Source organism: Melanotaenia boesemani, chromosome 9 (assembly GCF_017639745.1).
Source record: "Melanotaenia boesemani isolate fMelBoe1 chromosome 9, fMelBoe1.pri, whole genome shotgun sequence".
NCBI classification, from domain to species: domain Eukaryota; kingdom Metazoa; phylum Chordata; class Actinopteri; order Atheriniformes; family Melanotaeniidae; genus Melanotaenia; species Melanotaenia boesemani.
This window is the reverse complement of record NC_055690.1, coordinates 30,089,668-30,116,527: the sequence shown is the minus strand read 5'-3', so window position 1 is coordinate 30,116,527 and position 26,860 is coordinate 30,089,668. Positions and strand designations below refer to the sequence as shown.

General features: G+C 39.6%; 1 protein-coding gene across 1 annotated transcript in view; it reads right to left on the bottom strand.

Annotated features, from left to right (window-relative positions):
- Positions 1-9,488, bottom strand: part of smtnl (smoothelin, like) — a 32,651-nt gene extending 23,163 nt beyond the window's left edge. Inside the window, exons 1-2 of the mRNA XM_041994448.1 lie at positions 9,366-9,488; positions 8,289-9,229 (exon numbers count right to left, since the gene is read on the bottom strand). Of these exons, the coding sequence (XP_041850382.1) occupies positions 8,289-8,933 (645 nt within the window). The 5' untranslated portion in view covers positions 8,934-9,229; positions 9,366-9,488. The remainder of the gene's footprint in view (positions 1-8,288; positions 9,230-9,365) is intronic.
- Positions 9,489-26,860: the final 17,372 nt, after the last annotated feature.

Sequence of the window (26,860 nt, the reverse complement as noted above, 5' to 3'; positions counted from 1 at the left end):
ATTGTAACTTAACTGTCCAAAACTCAGACAAATAGACAAGATTCCCGTGTTAAATGTTATTGGAAAATCAGCTAAGGTCTGAATGAAGCCTCAGACTTGCAGTAGTGATTTTGAGAGGATGCTCCTCAGAATTAAAACCACATTTCCCATAAATCCAGTGGCCTGTTGTTTCAGTCTGCTGAAAGTAATTTTTCCTTTCATTCTTTCCTCTGTGAGCCACCACCAATAACAGCCTTTGCTGAGTTTGTAGCAGACAGCTGGAAGAATAATGTGTCAAACAATGATTTATTGAGGTGGTTTTGATGCTTTCAGCACCTTCGAGACAAAACCCGTGTGACCTCTCAGCCCATGAAAGTGTCTGCGAGCCTCCTAAACTCAGCTGCTGCATTTTGATAGATGATGTAAACGATCCATTGTGCTAAACATTCGACAGCCTCCTGACCTGCCTCCTCTAGTCTGATCTGTTTGTCTGCTAATAAACACAAATGGCACAGGAATGTGTTGTGTCACATCCAATGAACTGGTGGAGTCTTGAGTAGTGTAGATGGGGTTTTGAAAGATATCCAAAGGAAAGAAAATGAAAGTTTCTTCTAATAGAGACCAGAGATGCGCACTCGAGTCACACTTATCTTGCATTTACACCAACTTTAGACTCAACTCAACTCACGAACAGTCTTTAATTGTTAACATTTTCTTCCTGATCTTTGTCCGCACATACAAACAATAAAAACGATGTCACCTGGTGAGCGCGCATGTTCCCACCCCACCTTTCTTTATAACCACTTTCCTTTATTTTAGTCTAAACACTTCATAAAGGGAATAATAAAAGAGCAGCAAACAGCAACATTTGTGGTATAAAAATCCAGGACACTGGATCCACCACATCCACCTTAAACACACCTGGAGAGGGTAGCCATTGTAATATGAAAATTAATGTTACAATCTACGTTAGGAACTAGCCATGAACCACCCTGGACAACGTTAAACTGAGACCAATAAACCATCAGAACTACTGAAAACAATGTAGTTTAACTGGGTCTGTTTATTAGAAAAACAGATTTCAGCTCTTCACAGCTTTAGTAGTGTTAGCCATATAGTGGGTGTGGTATACCAGGGCCACCGGGGCTGCCAGGGCCTCAGACACTACAATAAGATGAGGTGGATAAAATCTGATGCCAGAGCCAAAAGAGGCCTCGTGGTGCAAAGATTCTGTGAGGCAGCAGAGGAGGGCCACTTGGTGAAAGCGACAGAGCTTGTGGAAGGAGCTGTGTATAACTGACCAAGAGCAGCTGACCTTTCTCTTGCGCTCTGTGCCTGACCTGTTGTCAACCCCAAGAAACTTGGAAGATCTTGGCCCGAGAAGAAGACCCATCATGTAAGCAATGTGGAGCAGCTAGCTGTCCAAATGAGAGGAACAGCAAAAAGTCAAAGCTGATAACAACAAGCAGGCCCAACCTCCCAAATACATAATTTTTTTGATGAGAGGGGACAGGGCTATAAAATAACTATAAAACTATAACTATAAAATAACAAAACTATAAAAAAAAAAACAAAAACAAATGCAACTCAACTGGTTTTTGGCGCTACTGCATCAAAAATATCTTCTAAAAAATAGCTTCCAGCCATAGAGGAGCATTATTTTTGTTCCTTTCAGACACACACAGAACTTTCTGCTCACTGCTTGATCTTTTGCTGTTCCCGAGTGGACAATAATGTCATTTTAAACTATCTGATTGGTTAAAAGTTTGACAGGAAGTGGCTTTATCATAATTTCCAGGGAAAATAGAGGTCTCTCAGCAACATAATAGTGACAGTGGTCTTTTTTTATTTTGAAAATGTGATAAATCATGGCGTTATCATGAATCACTTACAGTCTCTGAAAAAAACAGAACATTTTGCAGCTGGATTGTAAACCTCCTGGACGGGAAATGAATGCCTGGAAAACTTCTGTAGATTACCTAAAGGGCAAACTATCCATCACAATTTACCCCACAGAGTTACATACTACTGTTCCTGAGACACTGTTGACTATATCTGTGATAGTGCTCGAGGGCGCTGGAGATCTAGTGGAGTTTTAAGGGTTAAGCTAATGATCAGTGCTGTTACAAACTCCTGTCGGATAAAGGCTAAGTATGGATTTTACATTCCTTAGATTTTACAATGCAGCGTTCTAAGCAGACCAAGAGGCAGATCACTAAATGCAACTTAAAGTGACTTGCAAATAAAGGAGATGTCAGCTTCTCTGCCAGAAACATACTGTACATAGATAGATAAGGATGAAGATCATATCAAAAGATTAAATTGATGTAAAAACTTACGGATTATTAATAACTCCTTATATTAACTTAGACAGGATCACTTTCTTCTGAAAGATCATTTCCATCATCTGGAATTACAGTAGCCATTTTCATTTATTAATTTCTGACAGTCTGGCTGTGATCTGGAACCCCTTCGCTTTCATGTGCAAGCGTTTGATGCCTGAGGCAAAGGCAGCACAGACTCCCCGGAGAACATAACAGAGCAGCATCACTGACAGACACCACACTGATTAAATCAGACTCGTTTGAGGCAGCGAAGGGAGGCAGGTTAGCACAGATTAAATGAGAGCACTCTGTCCGATGGAAATTTAGTTCTGTTTTGCACTGTGGTGTAAACAAATCCATCCAGACAAGGAAAAAGTTCAGAAGTTTTCCTAAATTTTAACGTTAGTGCTTAAAATTAAAGAAAGGGGGAAAGAAAGGTTCTAGCTAAGTATTTGTTGATGTGAGATAAGGATGGGAGGTAAGAAAAGGAAAACAGGAATGCGTGGAAGAATGAGAAAGAGGGTCGATTCAGTAATCCCTCCACACTCTGTGTACTCCCAGTGAAGCACAAAAACCCACACAAAGGCCCATTGAGACGACTATTTTTGCAGTGTAATTGGCAACAGTGGTGTCTGCAGATATGTTAGTGTGTGTGTTTGTGTGTGTGTGTGTGTGTGTGTGTGTGTAAAACAGATTTAAGAATAAAAACAGAGAAGGAAGCAGGGATATGTTAAGGACCGTGGTCTTTGTCCTAATCTTAATCTCAGCTAATTCCTGCTGCCGTGAACCCTTGAAGAAAAGAAGAAACCTCAAAAGCCTTCCAGATGGAAACACACACACAGAACATAAAAACACACACTCTTACACACACAGCTGGATTTTAATTTAAGTATTTTTATGTGAATTCCATCGTAGTGAATCAGAAAGAGACTGCAAATTATGACAAAACTTCTACTGTACTAAAATACACGAATCATCCACTTAAACGGGCGGATTGAGATAAATAAACGTCTCCTAAGAAGAGCAAAGCTTGGAAGACTTCATTATTCACAAAGCTGCATGCTGCCGGTGTCTTCCTGATATGGACTTCATCTTGCTGATGTGTTTCAGGTGTGTTTCAGAGGTGAAATAGGTGTGCAGGTCACAGTGATGGTGCACAGTAACAGCTGGAGAGCAGGCGGCAGGACAGACACGCCTATACACATCTACCTGGCACTGATAACGTGGACTTGAGCTTAGAAGAATGCATACACTGTGTGTGTTTTGTGTCAGTCAGGCCTGTTTGAACAGCTAACTGAATTTTATGTGCTGTATCTTCCTCATCTCTAACTGACAGACAGATGAGGAAGTGCTATTATGAATTAAAAGAGCAGCATATTAAAAAAAAGTCCCATGAAGCTAATGAGGACCATACATGTTTTATCACAATATTTCCTAATGGGTTGCACTGCAGTGTGTGTTAAGCTGACAGCAGGGGATCTCCACCACAGAGACACACAAAAACAAAGGTGGCCTTGTGCTGTTTTCTGCTCTGACCACATGATTTCACAACAGATAAAATTCCACCGTCAAATCCACCACATAGTTCGGTAATTACAGATACAGAAGGAACAACTATTTGCATAATGTGAGCATGTACCTTCATGTGGTTTAAATATTTTTTTATATTGTCTGAATATACAGGATGAAAAACTGAACAAGCTGTAGATTCACTGAGTAAGAGATATTGCTGTTATCTAGTCTTAACATGGCTGGCCTCCGAAATAGCATTTTTCTTTTAGCAGGAATTATTTTACCTGAAAACCAAAGAAGGCGATGCAGCGTTCAGGTTTTAAGTCTCAGCTTGGTGAACTGAGTTGGTGTTTAGTCCCTAAATATACTCACGGATGTGATATAATAAATATGACATGGTTTCTCCACTTTTTCTGAAAACTAATCTACTGCTGTCATACAACTAGTTTAGCACTGCTAATGTAAGCTTCATGGTAATGTTCATGCTAATGTTAGCTTCATGCTAACATATTAGCCTTACATATCATTAGTAGTTGTACTTGCACAGGGACAAGTTTCCTCTAGAAATGTGCAGCTAAATGTCAATGATTTAAAGGATGAATAATTAGGAAACTACTTTAGAGTGTACTTCAAACTGGTGTAGTAATACTGGTGATCCATGCAGGTCTGGAGAGACGTTTCTGTTCACCAGTAACCTCTCAATCACCTGAGGTGTCACCTGGGGTGTCCAATCAGCTCCTCCCCTGAGCTGTCTACAGATTTGATTTCTTTGCTTTGTTTAGTTTGGTGTTTTTTGTGAGGCTGATTATAAAATAACTTCATAGAAGAACACATTGTCCACACATTTTGTGAAATTATGATAAAACAATAGTTGCATTACATTTAAGAGGCTACACACACCAAAACTGAACCAAACAACTGAGCTCCACTCCCATCCCAACCACACATGTCCAAAAAATTATTTTAGGACTCAGTTGCTGCTTGGACCCCTAACTAACCTCAATAAATTGAAAACAACAAAGGAAAAAAAGAAAATAAAAATCAGTGCCAATGAAGTCTTGAAATTTCCTCCATTTTTAAAGAGCTTAAATTTTTTCTGCTTCACCTCCCATGCAGGTCAAATTATTGCCATCTTTCTGTGATTGCAGCACTTTGACTTATCACTACTCACTCTTCACTTGCTGAAGACTACCTTCAATCCAGGCAGCTTACAGAGCTTCACCGACCCTTCAACACTTCAGAAAAGAGAATCTTGATACAAGTTTTAAACTGATATGTCCTAAAGGTTATACTGAGGATTTCCTCTAACATTAACCTTCCTTTCCATGCTTAAGAACATATATTTATGGTTAGGAGGAGGTATGTTCATCACCAACTGGTTGATTCCTGCAGCAACAAATAAATGCCAGATTTGCTTTCTAGATTCATTAGAAGCTAAACAAGCCAAAAATGTTTATCAAAATCAACACCGGACACAGGAAAGAACTCATCATTTCATCATTTTCATCTACATGTTGCTCATAAACTATCCCAAAGTGACAGTATAGTATTCATGGCTGTAAGTCTGAAACCACAGAGCAGTAAAACTGACTCAAACTGTACAGTCATGGCAGACGAAGTGATAAACTGTGACGTAACTCAGACTGAAACGGGTAATAAAAAACTGTGTTGAAAACTTCCTCGGTCACAGGAGGTGGGAGAACATGTTGTCCCACCTGTTATCAAATTTATTCAGTAGAGTTTACAATTTCTCTGGATCAAAAGTTGGAATTTTCTCCAGTTTACCATCACCATGTAATCACTCAGGTAGAACTAATACACAAAAATCCTCCACACTGGATCTGCATGGTTTAAGCAGGACAAAGGCAGCACTGACTAATCAGAGGCCACATTTCACAATGTTGACTTCTCAGATTTGGTTCGGGTCTGACAAACCACTCAGCCACTCTAACCTCACCTCCCAGGAGTCTGCTCCACTCATATTACTGTACTTCATAAATCTGTAAGCATCCTGGCTGAGGGATGTTGTGTAACACAAACTGTCTCTGAGCAGCCAGAGGGCTCTAGTCAAGCTCACAATCATCTAAAATCTAAATTTAAAATAACCAATAAAAATATGGGATAAGCTGTTTTTGTGTTGTATATTACATTTCCATCCATGTTGCAAAACTTGAGCACCTTGACTTCAGTTTTCAGCAGTTCATGATGTGTAAACCAGCGACTGCTAACATGGAAAACTAAATGTAAACAAAGAAATATATAAACTCTGAGCTTAAAACAATGAACAGCCAAACCTTAGCTGAGGGGTTGGAAACAGAAGTTAAACCCTTGACACAGACTGTCGCAAATTTCTCACAAACTGCTTCTGGTGTTTTTAAATTTTCATTCCATTTATTTATTTTTATGTCATTGATGTTTCTTAATTTACTTAATATTTAATTGTTTTTGTTTGTTTGTTTTTTACTCCAGTATTTTTGTTTTTGTTATTTTTTTATTTTTTTGTCTTTAGCTGTATTCAGAGCCGACCCAAGACATAAGCAAACTAAATGGCCACTTGGAGCCCCCACATTAACAGTGGGTCACCCCAGGTGTGTTTAAAATGTTAAAATATGTTGATTTAAATAAATAAATAAAACACAAATGTATTACTAAATAATAGAAAATGGTACTATTTTAATTTTTTTTTTTTTTTTTTTGAAAATTTCATGGTTGCTATGCAAATACTACTAGTTTAATAAATTTCTGCTGCCTCTATTGGTGCATGCACAGTTTTTTGTACAGCAGGGAACTCAAGAAACTTCTTTGTTACATTCACTAATGTAAGAAGTTTAAACAAGTTTGCCACAGTTTGAATGTTTTTTGTTTTTTTTAATATTGCATGTTTTGTGCCTCTGTCCTAAAAAAAACAAAAAAAAAACAAACAAAAAAACAAAAAAAAAAAACAAACAAAAGAAATTCAACTGGTTAACTTGTTTACTCTAAATGTGCTACTCTCATATACAAATTCAATATGCCGCAAACATTTACATCACATTGTATATTAAAAAATGCAAATTAATTCTAGACTACTTTTATACATTTCTTACCCCATTAAGGTGAAAACCACAGCCAAAGTGAAATCAGTATGTTGAAATTCATCTCCAAACTATGCTAATATATGGGCATGTCATATTTGCAATGTATAAATTGACCAAGCACCTGGGGTGTTGAGGGGGTCTAGGGGGCCCCAAATCAAATTCTGTTTTAAGGCCCTGTAAAGTCTTGGGCCGGCCCTGACTGTATGTATTTTGTTTTTATATTATTGTAAATGATGTCAAGCGTTAAGGGATTAATGGTTGGCATAAGAAAGTAAAAGGTTTGATTTTTTTTTTTTAACTTGGTTGTGGAGTTTGTGGACGATACCACCATGGTGGGTCTCATATCCAACAATGATGAAAACCACTACAGAGAAGAGGTCCAGAGTCTCACAAAATGGTGTTCACAGAACAATCTGGTTCTTTTTAAAACATTTTTTAACTTGTCCAGTCCAGCATGGTAGCAGCAGAATGACGGTCTGGCTGCTGTGTTGTGCCAAACATATTTGCTTTGCCAAAGGGCTTTATGGGTATAAGTCTCATCTTGATAATCAGATTTGTTTATTTATTTATTCATTTATTTATTTTAGTCTTATTTATTTATTTTGAATTATGGAATCTATGTAATTTTGCTGGACCTCACCAAAGGGGACAGAAAAAATAGGAGAATACTGAAGAGAAGTAATAAGGAAAGTAGAAAAAACAAAGAGGAGACAAAAACACAGCAGACAGAAGCAACAACCCTTCAGTTCAACCCAACATCAAACAACCAGCTGCTACACCTGTACAGAAACACAACAGAGACTTTCCTACGGCTTTTACAGGAAAACAAAGCTGACAATCATCAGGAGTTCCTAAAAAATAACCAAGACTATCCTTCAACCTCACTTCTCCACCACCACTCACCCACCCACCACTTAACCCCCACTATCCATCCCAAAACCCCTCACTCACAGCCGCCCCTGCGACGTACCCACAAACACTCGCTTTCACAGGAAATGTATAGATAAATGATCAGGTAGGTAAATATCTAAAGTTAATGGTTAGATATGTGATGCAGTAGTGACCAAAAATCATGAATTTTGTGTACTTTACAAAATTACAAAATGAGTGGGTGTAACAATTAGCTAGTAAATTATTTATTTGAATAAATAGCTAAAGCCAAAAGACATATTTTTATTCACAAGTGGAAAAATTGGCCACTGCTGAAAATCTGTTGAATGAATAGTAAATATTTAGCTGAACCTAAGCGTAAAATCATTTGCTAAATAAATTTGTGAATTTCCAGCTTCTATAAGTCCAAGTGGTGAAAACTCAAAGGATGTTTTGATTTTTTTAAAATCAAACCAAACCAAAGAGTTTGCTTTAATATAATTAAATGATTAAATACAGTACTCACGTTGGCTTTGCTGGACAGAGCGAAGGTGGCTCGGCTGGAGAAGCGGGTGATGGAGGGGCTGCTGCTGGACCCTGGACTCATCACCAGAGAGGAACCTCTGGAGCCAGCAGGAGGACTGCTGGAGCTGGGGGAGAATGGGAAGATGGCTGAGGGTGATGAAGGGCTGGACTGGTTGCTTAGGTTGCTGCACGTCTGCGTTTGGTTTGTCTGGATGCAGAGATGAGCCTGGCTGTGTGTGTGAGCCTCACCCTTCCCGTAGATCACCTCCCTCACACCCCGATGGCTCTCCTGTATGTCATGGAGGTCATTCTTGTGGTTACTGTTCGTTAAGAGGCTCCTGTCACATTGGAGGCCACTCAGGAGCTCCACTTGTTGCGTGAGAGCCTCCAGCTGACTCCTGAGCTGTCGGTTCTCCTGCTGGAGCTGAGCCACAGCTTGTCCAAGGGGGCCGCTCATGTTCGCCGTCTCCTCCAAACGACGTTCCATACCAAACTTAAAACTGCTGACATCGACGTGGATCTTTCTGATGGCATCTCGGAGGGTGTTCTCATAACGAGCTAAAGCCGCACACACTGTCTCCCCCTCTGGAGAGGGGGATCTTGGGTGACACAAGTCCCCCATCTGAGCCAGGGTTGAAGCTTCCATCGACACAGCTGCTGCCACTGGTGACCTGTAATGTTTAACTTAATGTCTGTGAAGGAGATCCACTGGAGACAGGAGAATAGCTCCGGTCAGTGTGCTGAGGGTTTGGCTGTGGGGGGTGGGGGCTGATGGACAAGGGCTGAGAGGTGAAAGGTTGCAGGGTGAGGAGGGAGTGGAAAAACAGTCTGGTCTGCGTTATACCCACCCTTTCAGCTCTGTCCTGAGAAACAACGTCCTGGGCTGCGTCTTCTTTAGTAAGCCCTGCTTTTCATGTGTCAACATCTCAGAAGGACTTCTGCCTGAAAATACAAAGGAGACAAAACCTGAAAATATCCACTGATGTTCAGATAGAAGTCTGGAAAAAATCCAAAACACTGAAGCATTAAGCTCAACTAAACATGGAATAAGTTTCAGTCACAGCTGCAGCAGACCTACCTCAGCTTTGCTCTCCGCTACAGCTCATCAGGGTTTCCTCAGCACTGAACAGCTGTTGTAGTGTGTGTCTGCCGGCTCTCTGCTGGGTTTAAACTCTCAGGTTGATCACTCCTCTTGTCTGGACTGGAGGAGGGAGGAGAAAGGGAGGTATCAAGGAGGAGGGTGTGGTGGAGTGAAGAATTACTATGGAAAAAGTTGTAAATGTTGAGGGGGAGGGGGGTTTAGTTGTGTAAACCAGCTCGCTGGACCTGTTCTCTCTCCTTTCCCTTTTCTTATTTATTCTTGTTTGGTTACTGTTGTCATATTAGAGTAAATGAGAAAATGATAATGAAAAGCTACTGAGAGTTTCTTTATAACACAACTACATCATGAACACGAAAGACAAAGATGACAAAAACATTGCTGTCTGTTTTAAAGCAGTAAAGGAAAAAAGAAACTTAAGTTTTAGCATTTTATTTAGCTTATTTGCTGTAGTTTTACTGCCTCACAACGGATGTTTTAAGTAAAAACAAAAAGTGTTTATAAAGCACATTTCCTACATCACGGGCCAAAAAGGGAACTTTGTGGAAGATTTATCACAACCAAATTGGCAAACACATCAGAAATAGATCTAAAAAGGATCTGACTTTGTAAAAATAGGCTGCATTCACACAAAGAGGCAATTCTAGGGTCTCTTGGGGCCCCAGGCAAAAATTCACAGGGGGCCCTTCTAACCAGCGTTCATGCCCTTTTATTATAATACTTATAACAATGACAAAAAAATGTTAATTTTATCTTTAAAGTTGATGTTACAGCATTCAATTCTTTAGTTGCAATTTTTAAATGTTTGTGACAGCTTTCACTATTTCTATTTTATCATTTTCTATTTACATTTAATTAAGTATCATCAATATGTTTTAACATGGTTCTAATATGGAAGATCAAACTATGAGCTAAAACCTGCATTATGCCTTCCAAATTATTAGATTTACAGCTAATTCATAAACAAATACAGTTTTCAGTAGCATCAAACCTAGTGGGCACATAAAAATTTAAATATAAACTCTACTTGGACACGACACACAATAAACAAGCCCCTTAGTAGTCCATTAGCAGTCTTGCCCTTAAATCCTTTATTTTAACATTCTTAGCTCTACAGTTTAGCTGAATTGGACACAACTTTAATTTAAAATGATCCAAGTTATCTATTTTCATTTTCAGCCTTGTGACACTCAAGTACACAACAGACCAAACCAGGCTGTTCCGAACTGAACAAGCTTCTGTTTTATCTGCACTACTTACTACTGTCTTGGTATGTTTTTTCTTCTTGAGTAAGTTGCGAGCAGAAGAGCTTAACTGCTTCTTTGCTTGTTTTAAATCACCACAGCGACAGTCACCAACCCCAGCCCTGCCCCAACCCCCATCAAGTCCCAGCATCCCCCCACTCACAGTGCACGATGTGAGGTGTGTGCTCCTGGAAGTGAACCCCAGGAAGGCTGCCGGTCCAGACGGGGTACATGTGCCCACCAGCCATGCCCTATCTTCTGTAGGATTTTTAATCTTTCCCTGTCCCCCACCCATCTGAAATCCGCTACAATCATCCCTGTACCAAAAGCGTGTCCCACAACCAATCTCAAAGACTGTCACCCCGTCACCCTCACACCTGGAATTATGGAGTGCTTCAAGAGACTGGTTCTCCAGCACATCAAGGAGTGCCCGATGCATCAAAGCAAGGACAAACAGACTTCTTTCTATGTGCATCATCGTCCTGAACTCTCATGAAACAAACCCGTCCAACAGTATAACATACATGTGCGATATAAACTACTGCCACTGCTGCTGCCTCACTGGTGTAATGTTATTTTTTATATTCTCTACTGGTGCAATACATCTTTTTACTTCTCTTATTGTTGCCATTTACATTGTGTACATTTTTCTGGTGCAATACGTTTTCAAATTCACTTACATTTTTAACACATTAAAGTTGTCTCTCTTTCGTACTTTTAATGTTTTATTTCATATCCCTTCTGTAAATAGTAGGGTTTTTTTGCGCTTTATGTCCTTTCTTTTTTCATTTATTTGACTGCACTGAATAAGAGAATACTTCCCAATCTCATACACAGTATAATGACAGTAAATGGCATTCTGATTCTTGTATGTTGTAGATTCTCTTCTGCCGTAGCTGCTCAAATTTTTCAAGAATCTCCAGCAGTCTGGAAACACATCAAGCAAGTACTTCTGTGTAACCGCGTTGCAAGCAGGGGTGCACTTTGGGTCTTCAAGAGGCGCACAGCAAACCTACGTCGAGCATACGATAGTATAAAGTGAGACCTACATTTGTAGGCAGAGCAGAGTTCACTCCCTTGATCTGCATCAGAGTGTCATCCATCCCCCAAACTAACTGGACTTTCCAAGCAAACTAGGATTGGAATAATTCGGGTTGGTGTGAATGCACCCTGAGCCTCACACCTATGATGTGTAAATGTCAGGGATGTTTTGCTGTCTGTCCTGTCAGCCAGTGCGGGAAATTAACTTTAAAAATCTTTTTCTCTTTCTTCAATTATGTTTTTATAAAGTTGTTGCTGGTGTTGCTGTTGTTCTTTTTTTTTATCTCTGTTTTTCTTCTTACTTCATTAAGTCCCATTAAAGTCATGAAAATGTCAGTTATTCAAATGCCCTAACCTGCTAACCAACCACCATAAAACTAATCATATTTATTTTATGAGTCTTGCCCAACTTACTCAGCATCCTGTATTTCTCTGCGATCTCTCCAACCAGTAAAAGTCACTCTGACTTTTGTCTTATCTCTCGCTCTGTCACGTTCTTACTGTCTTTTCCTCTCTTTCTCTGATGATGTCCTCTGGTGTTTCTTTCATGAAATAGCCATGGTGCGCGTTCAAAGTGGCCAGTGTGTTGATAACCATTTGCTAGCCAGTGACAGTGCCGTGTACTTAAATGCTGCTGTATGCTGCTATGACAGCTCCAGGAATGCACATAATAAGTGTCAGTGTGCCATCAAAACTAGTCACAAATGTGTTTTTAAGGTTAGAGAGTAACATTTGCTATTTTAAACTATTAAAGAAATATGTAGTAAATAGCCATAAAATAACAAAAAAAAGACATAAAATACAGGTCTTTTCCCATAAAGCTTAATTTTTCTTCTTCATATTTTAGTCTAAAATAATTCTGTTTTATCATCTGCTGTTTGCTCTTGTTTTGTGTTTTATTTAGGTCCATGGAGACTGATATTCAGGATGAGACAAATTTACCTACGAGTAACTGGACCCCAAGAGAGCAAACATTCCACACCAGATAGTCTGTGTGTGTCTATGCAAAACACAGACTCATGCAAATATTCTGACACTACACCCTCCTGTTTACTGTCAATACTGTTTGTGTGTGTGTGTGTGTGTGTGTGTGTGTGTGTGTGTGTGTGTGTGTGTTTGTGTGTGTGTGTGTGTTGCAAAGTGAGTTGTGATGAGGAGGGGGCTCTTTACTGGAAGACAGTCTCCTTATGTGTCCACTTATCTCTGTCCTTGAAGCATTCAGAGACACACTCAGAATAATACACACTTCCTACTGCTGTTGCTGTGAGTCTACTGGGGGTTGTGTCATACACAGGTCAGCTGTTTCCATTTCATCTGAGGTTCTTAAAAACAGACAGTGCAGCTGTATCTTTTCTGTAAATCTGCCTTGTCTTATGTTGTCAAATTAAGCTCTTATAAAAATGTTCATTTCTAAAAAAATATATATATTCTGATGTTAAATGCCAATTTATAAAGAATAAAAGCTGTTAGATTTGTTAGACTGGTAGAATTTTAGTGGTAATTTTACAGCCGAACATGAAACCAGCCTCGACTTTCAGCATCTCAGGCATTTTTCTTTAAAAGTCTACAGAAATCTGACAGCATGGCCACAGAGAAGCAGTGACTTCCCCGACTTCATCTGTTAAAATGAGCTGACAAAATAAATCTCTCTATCTACTAAAAAAGGGCACTTTCTTCATGTTAATCCTTGTACAACTTCATGTTGTTCAGAGCAAAAATTACAAGTAGCTACAGCTCTGTTGTTGTTGTTGTTGTAGCCTCAACTTATTCACCAGCTCAAACGAATTTAGTGGAATAGGCTCCTCTTCTGGAGACATGTGCACATGAACAGGCTTGAAGCAGCAGTTTGTTACATGGAATCTGTACCATAAATAATTGAATAGCCTCTTAGGTTGTTTGTTCAAGCACATTTGTGCTTTGATTCACATTTTGCACTTTAAATATACAAAGTTGCCCACAAATGTTTGAATAATTATTGTTATTTGACCAAGCATATTGACTCAATAATTTAATTCAAGAGTGAAGCAGCAGGAAACATTCAAAACCTGCAGGACAGCGGCCATTTGGACACCTCTGGGTTTAAATGGTTTAAAGTCCTGTGTATTGGCTAAATAAAGAGTAAGGGATTAATATTTTAGCTCTGTTTTCATCTTTACCTCCTCCTACATAATCCAATGTTTAAGCTGTTTCCAGTTACCATTGGCTGATTTGCCTGCAGTGGAAAATTACTAAATATACAAGTAAACTTAGTGACTGTTAAGTCATAGACAGTTAAATATTTCCAAGCACCTTGTGAAACTTGCTTAAAGACTGACCACAACAAATGCTGTCATCTTCTCTCTCGTATTTTTGTTATGGGAAATGTTTCAGTGGCCTGTCTCTGACTGCCGTTGAGCGTTACGACAGAGTAACAATGCAGAGAGAAAACAGATGCAATCAGTCGAAACACAGATCTCTTGGAGAGATAACTGGCTGGTGCATGCTACTTTTAACAACAGGGACAGACAAACACTCATCATATGCATGAAACCTGCAGAATTTAAGACGGTTCTCACGCTGCTCTGTATGAGTCATTTACAGGAAACCTGATTGGCTGCTCGATTCATAAAGTTGGATTCTCTGGAAAGCAGCAGCATGTTCTGTACAGAAGACTTGGGTTATTTTGATTTGTCAATGATCAGAATTACAACAGTCTGTGTTAGTTTTAGAGAGAAAGTTCAGCTTTGGTTTCCACTTCAACGCCATATGTCTTTGACATTTTCTGTTTACAGCTGGCAGCAATTCCAGGGCTGCATGTGAGTGCATGATGCTAGCTATGGAATAATTACAAAATCAGGTTGCCAACAATTACGTGTTAATTGCAGACATGCTAGCATGGATATGGTGGCACTGTACAGCTACACATGGCAAAGTTAACCACATTCTTCTCCGCACTCTTTAATTTCTCCTCTGTCATCATCCAGCCTACAACCCACCACTTTCCTTAAAGAGGGTTAGGGTGAAAAAACGCACACAGTAAATCCATTATCTTCTTTCTTTTTCTACATGGATGAAAAGTAACACATATAGGTAGAGGGGATTGAGCTCTCAGGTGGAGATTACAGTGATAAGTCTAAAGCAAAATAATTTAAAAAAAGTATTAGGATTACTCTCAGAAATGGCTAATAAATCCATTTATTTGTTTTTGTACATCCATATTTAAAATGTAAATACATCTTATTTTTCATACTTTTACTCTGCTGATTTGTGTGTGTTGTTTATAGATTTGTATATTTTGTTTGTTATTTTGAATATGGATTTTTATGTTTTGTTAACTATTTGATGCAGTGAAATTCATTGGTGAGGCACTGAATCCATTGGAGTCAGATTTATAATTGTAAGAACTCAGAATCTATTCAATTGGCAGCATGCACATTGATCACTGGATAATGTTTCATATCACATCAGCACTCCTCTCGCTCACTCACACATCAACACAAGAACATATTTGGCCTAGAAAGAACCTTTCTTTTATAGCAGCAAGAGACAATAAATAGAGCTAATTTGCTGTAAACTCTTCATGTGTTGTAAATCAATTCATTCCAATTCTAAACAAATAAAAGTACAGAGATTTGTACAACAAGAAATTTATTTTGACTGTTAAATTCATAGTGATTAATAGTGAGTAATTCAGGTGACTTAATCAATTTCAACATGAAAGAGGATGATAATTCACTTAAGGTAAAAAATGTTGTTTTCAAATACTCAATTCTATATATATATATATTTTGTTAACTTAGTCTCATTTATTTTTTAGAAAAGAAAACGGACATACATTTGTGGTCTTACCTTTATTTGTAAATGAAGTCCAAGCACCTTTCCTGCCCCACAGAAAGATCTGTTACTTTGTTGTAAAACTCTTTATTTTCTCAGCCTCTGCAGATAATGTAGAAGAAAGTCTATCTTGATCTGTCTTGTTTTACCTGCATGTATGTTTTCAGTCTTTTCATTTTAAACAGGTATATAATCCTCCATCTGGTGAGTCAGATGAAGTAGAGCATAAAATAAACAAACCGCTGCTTAATAATTACATATATGAGAGGTGGGACAATACGGAACATTTGTCAGGACGCCTCAGAGCTCGGCTAAATCATTGCTGTGTAGTGTTAATGTTGATCATTTAACTACTTTAGAGCTATATTTAGCGAGACCCAGTTAGCGGCTCCACTTCAAAGAAGCGACTAGTGATAAATCTAGATACTTTTTCTGGTGATATTGGAGACTTTTGGAAAAAGCACATTTCTATTCAGTGAGCAGCTTCCATCCCTCCCGTCCATAAAGGCTCACAGCTGCAGTCAGAGCAGAAGACGTTCATCTCTGCTCCAAGACCAGACTGAAAATAACACGCAAAGCTGCTGCTGGCTCATCCCTTCCTGGCTTACTGTCAGATATAAATGTCTATTAATGAGGAGTGTGGACGAACACATTTTAAAAGTTATAAGTTCTGTAACATATTGTAGACTCTTAATAAATCATATCAATCTCAATTTACAGTCAAAACACAAGAAGTCAAAACAGTAAAGCACCAAGATGCTGATACAGTTTCTGATTACAGCAAACCTCTTGTCTGCACTTAAAGCACCGTGATACAACTTCTTCTGTTAATGTGGACATAAAGTCATTGTCTGGTGAATGTGCATGTTATCATGACTTGATGCTGAGAGGGACAGATGCAGACCTTTAACAGGCTGTGTACGCTCTAGGATCATCCGTTTTTGGTGAGGTAATGTAAAACATATTGCGTAAAACAAAAATATTGCATGGTTATGCAACAGAAAAATATTCCCATGTCCCCTGGGGGGCTCCCTGGAGAAGTATTTATTATTTAAATTGGTAATTATTTTACTGTTATTGCTTAAAAGACAAGAGTGTGAGCGGGTGATTAAAGACAACAGCCTTATTATCACCAGGTTACTGCCTGTTTTGTTACACAGTGTGGAGCCAAAGCAGTAACACAGTAATAACAGTCTGTAGCAAATTCAATTGATTTCAAATAAATAACTTTATTAAATTACATTCTGTTTTTAATTTTAATTTTAGCTTTTATTTTTTTACAAGATTTAATAGTATAAATATGAAAAAGTTTTTTGTTTTTTTTTTTATGTAGGAAAACAGGTTTTGCCTAATGAAGATGTTTTTAGCCCACCATTCAGTTGGTCAGAAAAAATTGGCCACAGTGCTAACCCCTTCCTTCTGACTTTGTTCAGGTCATAAGGTGGTAGGGGTAGCTGCCGTGGTGATCGCCCTTGTCTGGGTGGCTGAGGGTCCTGGACTGCACCCCATGGCTGTAGCCTGCCTGCCCTGATCTGAGTGGTTTCCAGTGGTGGTGGCTTCAGTGGTGGCTCAAGCTCACCAGCATCAGCTACAGCGTATAGCTGGGGTGCACTTTGGGCCTCGGTGAAGCAGACGCCACACGAGTATAAATCCAGCTTAATAAGACTGTGGGTGCCGCCATGTTGAATAAAGACAGGATGTTTTCAAAATAACAGGAAGTTACATCACTACGTACTGTATGTTGGTAACCTGATAATGGACCAGAAAATGTGATATTTTGAATAGTACATTTCATACATGTAGACATGTCAGATCTGATTATTCCCAGTTATCGGATCTGATGGTCTGATAACATGACTCAGCGACAGATGAAAGAACATTAGAATTACCGCAGCACTGGCTGCCCAAGCTTGTACACTTTGGATCTGTTACTACGTTAAAAAAGTCCTGTTAAAGGTCCCATATTATGCAAAATTCACTTTTTAATGGTTTTGGAACAGTCATACTGGTCCCCCCGCATGTGTAGGAGACCCGTAAGTGTGAAACTCTTTCAGGCGCTCTCTCTCCCCCCTGCTCCACCTCTAGGGAAGTAAGCGCTGAAATGAGCTTGTTTGAAAGCGTGTACGTTATGACGTCATAAGGGACAATAACCACTCCCCACAGAGCGATGGACCCGTCTACCGGCTCTCAAAGCCCGCCCTCTAAAAATCACCTAGCGCCCAGTGTTTTTCCCTCTTCGGCAACCCTCGTTAGCGGACATGGCTAAGCGACAGAAGCACTGTTCTGTTTGTGGCTGCATAAATGAACACGAAAACGTTTTTTTACTTCCATCCACTGAACCCACGAGGACTGAGTGGATTAATTTTATTTTTGGAGGAAATGTACCCGGAAAACTTCTAAAGGTTTTGCATGTCTGTGGCCAGCATTTCAAAGAGGACTGTTTCCACAACATGGGGGCATGGAAAGCAGGCTTCGCCAACCGTTTGAAGCTGAAGCCAGGTTCAATACCAACTGTCCGTGACACAGCTGGAGAGGTAAGAGCTGGCAGTTATTTTATCGTTTCGGCCTTATTAGTCTGATAGCTTGAAAATATATTAACCTGTCAATCACCTCATGACGGGCGATGCGGTGGGCGGAGCCAACAGCTGAGCTGCTCCACCAGGGTTCCGCCCACCATAAACGGCACATGTCTGAAGCTGCTAAAAAGAGGGAGGTGAAGAGAAGCCGCTGCACTCAAACTGAGGGTCGATTTGTCCATACCATGGCGGAAATATTTCATTTAGATATTAATGAATGGTCTCAGATTGGGAATAAAGTGTATAATATGGGACCTTTAAAGAGGAGCTCTAACTGTAAAGCGCTGTTACTTCTGCTCCACAAATGGCCCAAATCCTTCTGACAATCCCAACTTATGTTCTTAATCTGCATGCAGAAAATCAAAACTCCAGTTTCCTCACTTTGTCCCTTAATAAAATAAAAGAAACAAGGTCTGTCAACTAAATCTAAACACGTTTAATTCAATGTGATGGGAGCACTTTGGTACCTGTGATATATATCAAAAGTGTATGGCTTCACACATGATCAGAGTTTGGCGCTAATAAAGCCAAGGTCAGTGGTTCAATTCCCGTGGATGCCAAGAAAGCACAACCCACAACTGGCAAAACTACCAAGTCTAATGTGTTGTCTTTAAGAATTACAGGATAGACTTCAAGAATCAGGCAAGCCATGTATAAAATGTTCTTCCTAAGACTAGAAATAAGCAGCATTTAGTTTTTCTATGGAAATAAAGCATTATTAAGCATATTCTCTAAGTTTGGCTTCATTCTTGAAAATATTTGCTAGATAGTCGAAGCATGTTGCTAATAATGCCAAGGTCATGGGTTTAATCCTCGTACCGGCCAGGGGTTGGCCATTTTTAAATCCAGATGTATTAGTACAACTTACAGGAGCTTATATTTGTAATAGCCGTCATTCTGTGCACATTTGAACCAGTGGCATTGGCCAATAACTAAAATAAATTCAGTTCCCCTCTTATGGGAGGAGGGTTGCAACAGGCTCCATCAGGCCCTCATTGCCAAACCCAAGCCTGGCCAGAGGCCGAAACTCGTCAGTGTTTGACAGCTTAATAGGGGACTAAATCTGATTACCTGGAATACCTGCTGGATGAATAATGCAGAATGGCTGGTAAGGATTCATTATGACTGCAACACCATAAGAAGAACATTGCAATCTTGTAAGAAACAAATCTTAAATCTCTGTGTAAAGGAGAGATACGGCTGCTGCTGGCAGACTTTACAATGAACACATGGAAACTGTGTTCACATATTTATATACTGTACATACTCACCCTGTCAGAGCATATACTCCTACATATTATTATGTATTTGTGTGTGTGTGTGTGTGTGTGTGGTCTTGTTTGATATGACCTGTGAGCTTCTGCTTACTGCACCTGTACATTTCCCCACTTAGGGACTAATTAAGGTTTTTTCTTATTATTCTTATTCTTAACACCCGCCCCAAGACATAATGGACAAAAAATAAAACTTGTTCTGTCTGTATCTGTATTTGGCCTTTAATGCATATATGTGCAGTTTATTACTGTGTGATGTGTCTGAATTATTGTAGTATAAATCCACAGATTGGCAAATGACAAACTTTAAATTGAGCAATTTTTTTATCATAAGGTGAAACAAAAGGTCTCTAAAACTGTAAACATCAGGTCTTAAGAGGTAAATACATCCAGTACTCACTAATTTAACTGATGTGGACATTTAATGTTGATTTGGTCTAAGACGTGAGCCTTTATATATTTTCCCCTGCCCAGATTACAGCTAAAATGGAAAATAGTTATAAGTTTGCATTTAGGAATTTCACATTTGTGAAGATAATAAAACCCTCATACTGGTACCATTACTAGTCATGTGCAACAGTTTGTTAGTGCCAGTTTCACCTGTTCAACTTTACAACCTCATGAGAACCGGTTTGTTTTTCCCAGACCACAACGGAGTCATTATGTTATTGTAAAATCTCTGCCAACACATGACGTCTGTAGTTGCAACTTCCTTCTAGTTTGTTCTGATCAACAAAGAGTTGGTGGTGGTCTGGAGCCAGATTTACTAATGCAGACAGAGTATGATATTTCTATTCTATTCTATTCTATTCTATTCTACAGACACTTTTCTCCAAATCGATCTGAGAGGAAGAACAACACAAGTAAGAATTCAAACAGGATGGGGCATCATAATTAATCTGTTAACTGTCCATTTAAACCAGCATGATGACAAGACTCAGCTGAAGCACCTCTCCCCAGAGAGAGAAACATCAGGGACGGTGAGCAGGTGGAGGGAGGTGTAGAGTATGAATCTGGACGTGGTGTCCTCTGTGGGGCAGCATCTGGCTTAGATATGCATGGAAGTGGACAGGCCCTTAATGTCAACAGTGGAGAGGATACTGGGGAAGGCTGGGGGATTTGACCTCAAGAACTGGATCAGAATTTTAACACCAAACATGAAGAAAACACACGTTTGTTGTGATTTTTATTAATCAATACTTCTTTGCATCTTTACTTATGTTGGAGGTTTTATAACTAAAAAAGAAGAAAAGAAACTATGTGTGCTGTGGAAATTTCCTGCAAGTTTTCCAGGACCCACAGTGCTTAATCACGTAGCAACACAACTGATAACTGATGACTGATTGTTACGCAAAACACTGCACATGCATGTGAGTGTAGGATGATGTCATTTACACACAACGAGCCAAAACACATCAGTCACATCCATCAACTGTTCTTCCTCTGCAGTCTGCACACAAGCTCTGCTGTATGAAAACCTCCTAGCATTACCACATCTGCCTTATGGCAGGCAGTGAGGCCCCGTTTCAGCATTACATCATTTTTTTCTCATCCAGGCCCTGGAGCTGAACACACACAATCTGCAGCACACACGCATCCATGGCCTGAGCCAATTAGCAGCCTTATAAGAAAACATCCATCAAGCGGAGGCAATATTTTTTCGCAAAGCTAAAGTTTGGAAAGATGGCATCATTGGCTCCAGCCAGCAATGGAGCAACATGTAATCTGTGGGCACTCATGAGAACGCAGGAGGAGAGCTGTTAAAGCTGCAGACTGTAAGCAGACGTCACACTCTACATACTGCTGCTTCATGTAACAGAAGCAGGTTAAACTAAAACATGTGATGTCAGTGTGAAATATGGAAACACTGGAAGGACATTTTTGCTTTCATTTTAGTTCGTTTTAGATCGTTTTGTAAACACACAATACAGTTTCAGTTAGTTTACATTCGTTTTTACTCCCGTTTTTATTTTTATTTCAGTTAACAAGAATGTGTTTTTTTTTGTTTTGTTTTTTTAATTCTAGTTTTTGTTTTTTCGTTAGTTTTTGTTAACTATTATAACCTTGCTCTGGAGACGTGCGCCTGGGAGTTGGAGGCGACACTGGAGACGTGAGGCGTGAATCTCGGTCAAAGCGATGAGGTGAACCATCAAACCTGGAGAAGAGAGAAGATTTGGCCTGCTGTCAAGCAATGTGTCCAGATCAACTACCACATGCAACCTCTCCTCGGGACCAGGGTACTCAGCGAGGGTGTCCACGTCGCGCCAAATATAGTTAATTTTTGGGATTTCTAAAAACCAAACTTGATGGGAAAATGGTCCTACCTCCATGGCAACTCTGACCCAGGCGTATGCACAAAATCTGGGAAAACACGAAATGGCGACACCACCGGTACAGAATAAAATCAAGAAAGTGACGTGAAATGTGAGACATTTGTGCACAATCCACTATTACCTTTCACACCACATGTTAGACAATTAAGCTGTTTGCAGAAATGAATAAAGTGGCACATTTGATATTAATTCTCCTAAGAGTGCATGCTCAGAAAAAACCCCAGGATTTTCAAGAAAAAGAGATGACATTAATAAGAACTTCAACCACTAAAATATGTTCTGTCATTGTGAAAAAAAAACTTCCTCAAGTTCCATAGAAAATAAATGGAGAAGGAGTGACGTCGCCTCCCATAACTTGAGAGGTGTTTGCAACGCGAGCTGAATAAAACCAAAGGGGCTGGAGCTGTGGGAGGAGTCTGCAGCAGAGCGCTGCAATGCCAGTGGAGCTTGATTTGCAACTGAAAACAGCACAAGAGGAAACTGAGAAGGAGCAAATAATCAGATCATTTAATTTTTAACCCAGATCGTAATTGAGATGAAAATTTAATTAATTGTCTAGCCCTTGTTATAAAATACATTCAGCTAAATAAGGTAGACAGTATGCTGCCAGCATGTAACAGTCAGTAAAAAATGCGAAAAGTAAGCTTCAGTCATTCATTGTAAGACGGAGGAGTGGGACGTAGACTGGAGGTCTAGAAGAGATGCAACGCTAATAAAACACACAAGAGGTGGATTTCCTTTTGTTTATTTATTCTTACACAATGCTTTTTTTTATTGTTGTCCTAATTTCTGTCCAGACAATCTTTATTTATTGTAACTCCTTGGCCACCTTGTTAATAGCGGTGATTGTGTTCCACTGCTCTGCCCACGCAGCTGGAGCACCCAGCAACTAGAAAGAAATATTATTTAACACTAAATAAACTGCTACCAATCTCAGATGTATCTGTACATATTTATTTTATAAATTAAAACAAATGATTAAACTACCGGCATCAGTACTGTCATTTAGCAGACGCTTTTCTCCCTGTGGGATTTGAACTTTGGTCTCCCACTTGGGAGACGGGTGCTCTACCAAATGAAGCGTGTCTGCATCTGCTGCCTGCTTCCCATCCTCTGCCTTTCTGACGCTGGTAATGCTCTCCAAATAAAACCATTTTACATTTGTCAACATGGTCCATCAGGATCTCTGTCTCACACACCGACCTTCTATGGCCACCACAAGGGTGTAGCAAGGCGCTCCATCATGTGCGCCAACTTTAGAGTTGATTCTGATTTATGTACGGAAACAGGCGTGGGTCGTGCGTGCTCACTCTTTGATAAATCTAAAAGTATTTGTGCGTTGCATTTCCCTTTTTCTCTACGGATACCATCTGTAGTTTGCTTGGCTACGCACTATTTGATAAATAAGACCCCTGGTCAGTGATTTAGCAAACATGAAGACCTGCCAGTGGACATTTACTGGACAATAAACCTCAAAAATATTTTAGACCACCATTTTTTCACAACTTTTTTTTCTTTTTGCTAATTTAAGTAAAGGTGTGTGAGAACTTTGACTTATTAGGATTATTTGTTAAGATTTTCTCAATGTAGTGGTTAAACTATGATCATATTTATTACCTTTGGGAAAATATGCAAGTAAACTATTGATCAAGTCAGCATAGGGCCCACCAAAGTGGTTTGTACATAGGGCCCAGAATTTTGTACTACGCCTTTGCTTCCACTAGTTGGTCTGACTTAGATTATAAGCCACAGGACCAGATAGATGATGCTGAACGGCCTGCCCACAATATAGTTTTGGTTCACAGAAAAGAGCATTTTATTAATTTCTGTGGCAATAATGAAGGTGAAAAAAGTCCAGAAAAGTTGGAAATTTATAGGGATTAAATAAAGAGTTTGATCCTTTTGTCTTTACTCCCATTTGGTCAGATTTCACTATGAGCTGCATGAAAGCAAAACCACAGACAGGCCGCTCAGTGGTTAGATTCCTGGTTGAATCGGTCTGCAGAGCGGAGGTGGTGACCCGTGATGGTCCGCTCGGTTGTTAGATTCCTGGTTGAATCGGTCTGCAGAGCGGAGACGGTGACCCGTGACTGTCCGCTCGGTGGTTAGTTGCAGCAAAAAGTTTCTGGTTCAGTGTTGGCTGGAGACTTTTTATGTGGACTTTGCATGTTCTCCCTTAGTATGAATTACTTTCTCCAGTTGTCCAAAATAAAAACAAGCTTGTTAATTGGTGATTCTATATTGACTGTAAAAGTGAATGTGAGTGACTACAAATAAAGCAGGTACAGAAAATTAACGGCCTGCCAGTTATCTAATAGGAAGAGAAATTAGGTATGAGGGTGGTCTACAGTGGTGAAAAAAGTTTTTTGACAACATTTAAATTTTATAAAATCTGAAATGTTATCATAAAATGTTTTAAAAAGAAAAAATGGAAGTGCACGGTGGTGTGGTGGTTAGCACCGCAGCCTCACAGCAAGAAAGTCGCCGGTTTGAGCCTCGGCTGGGGGGATGGTTGAACAGGGGGCGGTGGCCTTCCTGTGTGGAGTTTGCATGTTCTCCCCATGTATGTGTGGGTTCTCTCCAGGTTCTCCGGCTTCCTCCCACCATCCAAAGACATGCATGTTAGGTAAATTGGTTATTCTAAATTCTCCCTAGGAGTGAGTGTGTGTGAGTGTGTGTGTGAATGGTTGTTTGTCCATATCTGTGTTGGCCCTGCGACAGACTGGTGACCTGTCCAGGATGTACCCTGCCTCTCACCTGCTAAAATGCCGGGATAGGCTTCACCTTACCCACGACCTGAAAATGGACTAGGCGGTTAAGATAATGGATGGATGAAAAATGGAAGTTTTGAATGGCTTTTTTTAGGATTTGTTTAGTACTTTGGTTGGTGTGGTACTAAAAGAAATTGCGCTTGAAGACCTAAGAGTGATTCTTGATGCAATATTTTACAAATGCATGTGGTGAAAAGCTTTTTCCACCACTGGATGCAAACATTTAGCATTTATTTTTTTAACCCAGAAGAACTCAGCAGGAGCATGAAGTCATGGTAACTTCTCTCAAGTCCCACACAGCTTTGTCTAAAATAACAATATTATTGCTGCACATGCTTGAACCCCATGGAGGTAACGTGACGTGATGGGTTTCAGGGGAGACTTGAAAAATGGAGGCAGCAAAACAGAATGGCATTTCGACGGTCAAAAGGTTAAAAAATAAAGTTGTACATGTCAAAAGTGTTACGATTGTAAAAAATCTGTCCATCGTGTTAAAACATCTGATCGGATCGATCAGATAACTTTATCCAGCCCCTACTGTAAACATGTCAGCTAAAATCTCTGATTGTTTACATTTGGATAGATGAAATATTTGTCCGTGTAACCATAGTTACAGTTATTAAAAATCGGACTGTGGATCATATTATTAATTTGTTTTATTTGGACCATAATTTCACCACAATAAACTGGACTTTCTCTAAAGGTAACTTGGGAAAACTTTGTTGTGAATTTGCACTATATAGATAAATAAATTTTAATTGAACTAAATATGAAAAATTATGATTTAATTTAATTTTATTTTAATCCTTGAATGAATAATGATGGTGTAACAGAGTTTACTGAACCACAGAGACAGGAGACCACTGCTTTATTGTTTCTCAATAAAACCATAGCCAGAGTATCACAGGTATGATTTAAGCCAGCAATGCTGAAGTGGCCTGACCCCTGGGAAATTCTCCTTAAAGGCTCAGGCCGGTTTAATGGACAAAAAAAACGCCTTTTTGTCTCACATACAGCCACCGAACAACCTACACAAACCAGTATGCTTTTAACCTTAGCCGGAGTCGAATGGCTGCACGATATGAGCTGCACATTAGAAAACCAAGGGCAAGCTTGTGTCATGACGATAAGACACGTAGTTTCTAATTAACCAAAACACACATGTTGCAAAAAGAAAACTCCTGCTTGGCAGTTTTCCCAGGAAACACACCCATAAATACACACACAGTGAGTGTTGCTCAAGTTCATTTTCTCTATGAGCTCATTCAGGATGAGTTTTATAAGGGCCCTGGAGAGTTAATAAATCAGAAGAGTGCTGCCTTCACACCATGTATGTGTTAGACATATGTAATGAGTTCTTCTATGAAAAAACCTTCTTGCGGTTTAACAGTCTGGGAATCCATCCTGCTGACCTTTCCCGCATTTCACTGTTGAGGGACTGTGACATCCAACCACACACACAAACAAATCCACACACATCTGGCATCCTCATTCCAAATTAACCGAGACTGATCCCAGTTTCAGCAGGGCTTACATGCGGTAAGGACATGTTGTTTCTCTGCAAACTATTTTTCTCCCCGATCCTCCTACCCTTCAGTTATTTAAATCATCTCTCAGTGTAGATCCATGCTGAATACCACCTACTCATAAAATCAACTATAGATTTCAGCAAAGTAGCAGCTCTGTGTCTGCTTTTAAATTATAGTTTCCAACAGGCAGAAATATGCTGGTTGGAAACGAGAGGATCATCTTTCTGAAAGTCAGTCAACTTTCTGAGACTTAATCAGAGAAATGTTGGGTTTAGAGAGGTCTTGAAAATGTATGCTGGAAAAATCTTTGCCACAGCTCAAATATTCACATACAGTAACAGGACCAAGCCTTGAATAAGTACCAAGTCCTTCCGGTGGCATCAACAGAAAAAAGAATTAACTTGTGACTATGTGTTACTAATGCGTTGCAACAAGCTGTTATCCCATGGCCACACATTATTAAGCCACAGATTACTAATGCGAGGGAATGAGAAAATAAACTTGTGGCCACTTGTTACAAATGCATCAACAACTTGCTCAAAATTAGCATATCCTGTGGTTTTAATTTCAAACTGAGAACAATAAGCACCTGGACTAAGAGTCTTTTACTGAAATGCCCTATTATGCCTTGACAATTCTGAGATGTTGGAGACACAGGTCTGATTATTTATGGGCCATCAATGTGGCAGGAGTAATTATGAACAGGTTCTGAGATACAAATCAGAGGTGCTTTCTTCTTTAAGATAGAAGCTGAAAGGGGGTAGAAAGGGTTTATACTCCAGCTACACAGGGGCAGGTCTACAAAAGGTTTGATGGGGGGGGGGGGGGGGGTCAAGCAGGGGCACTTACCAGAAAAAGGTTGGCACAACTGAGATATATTTTATAAGGTCTTG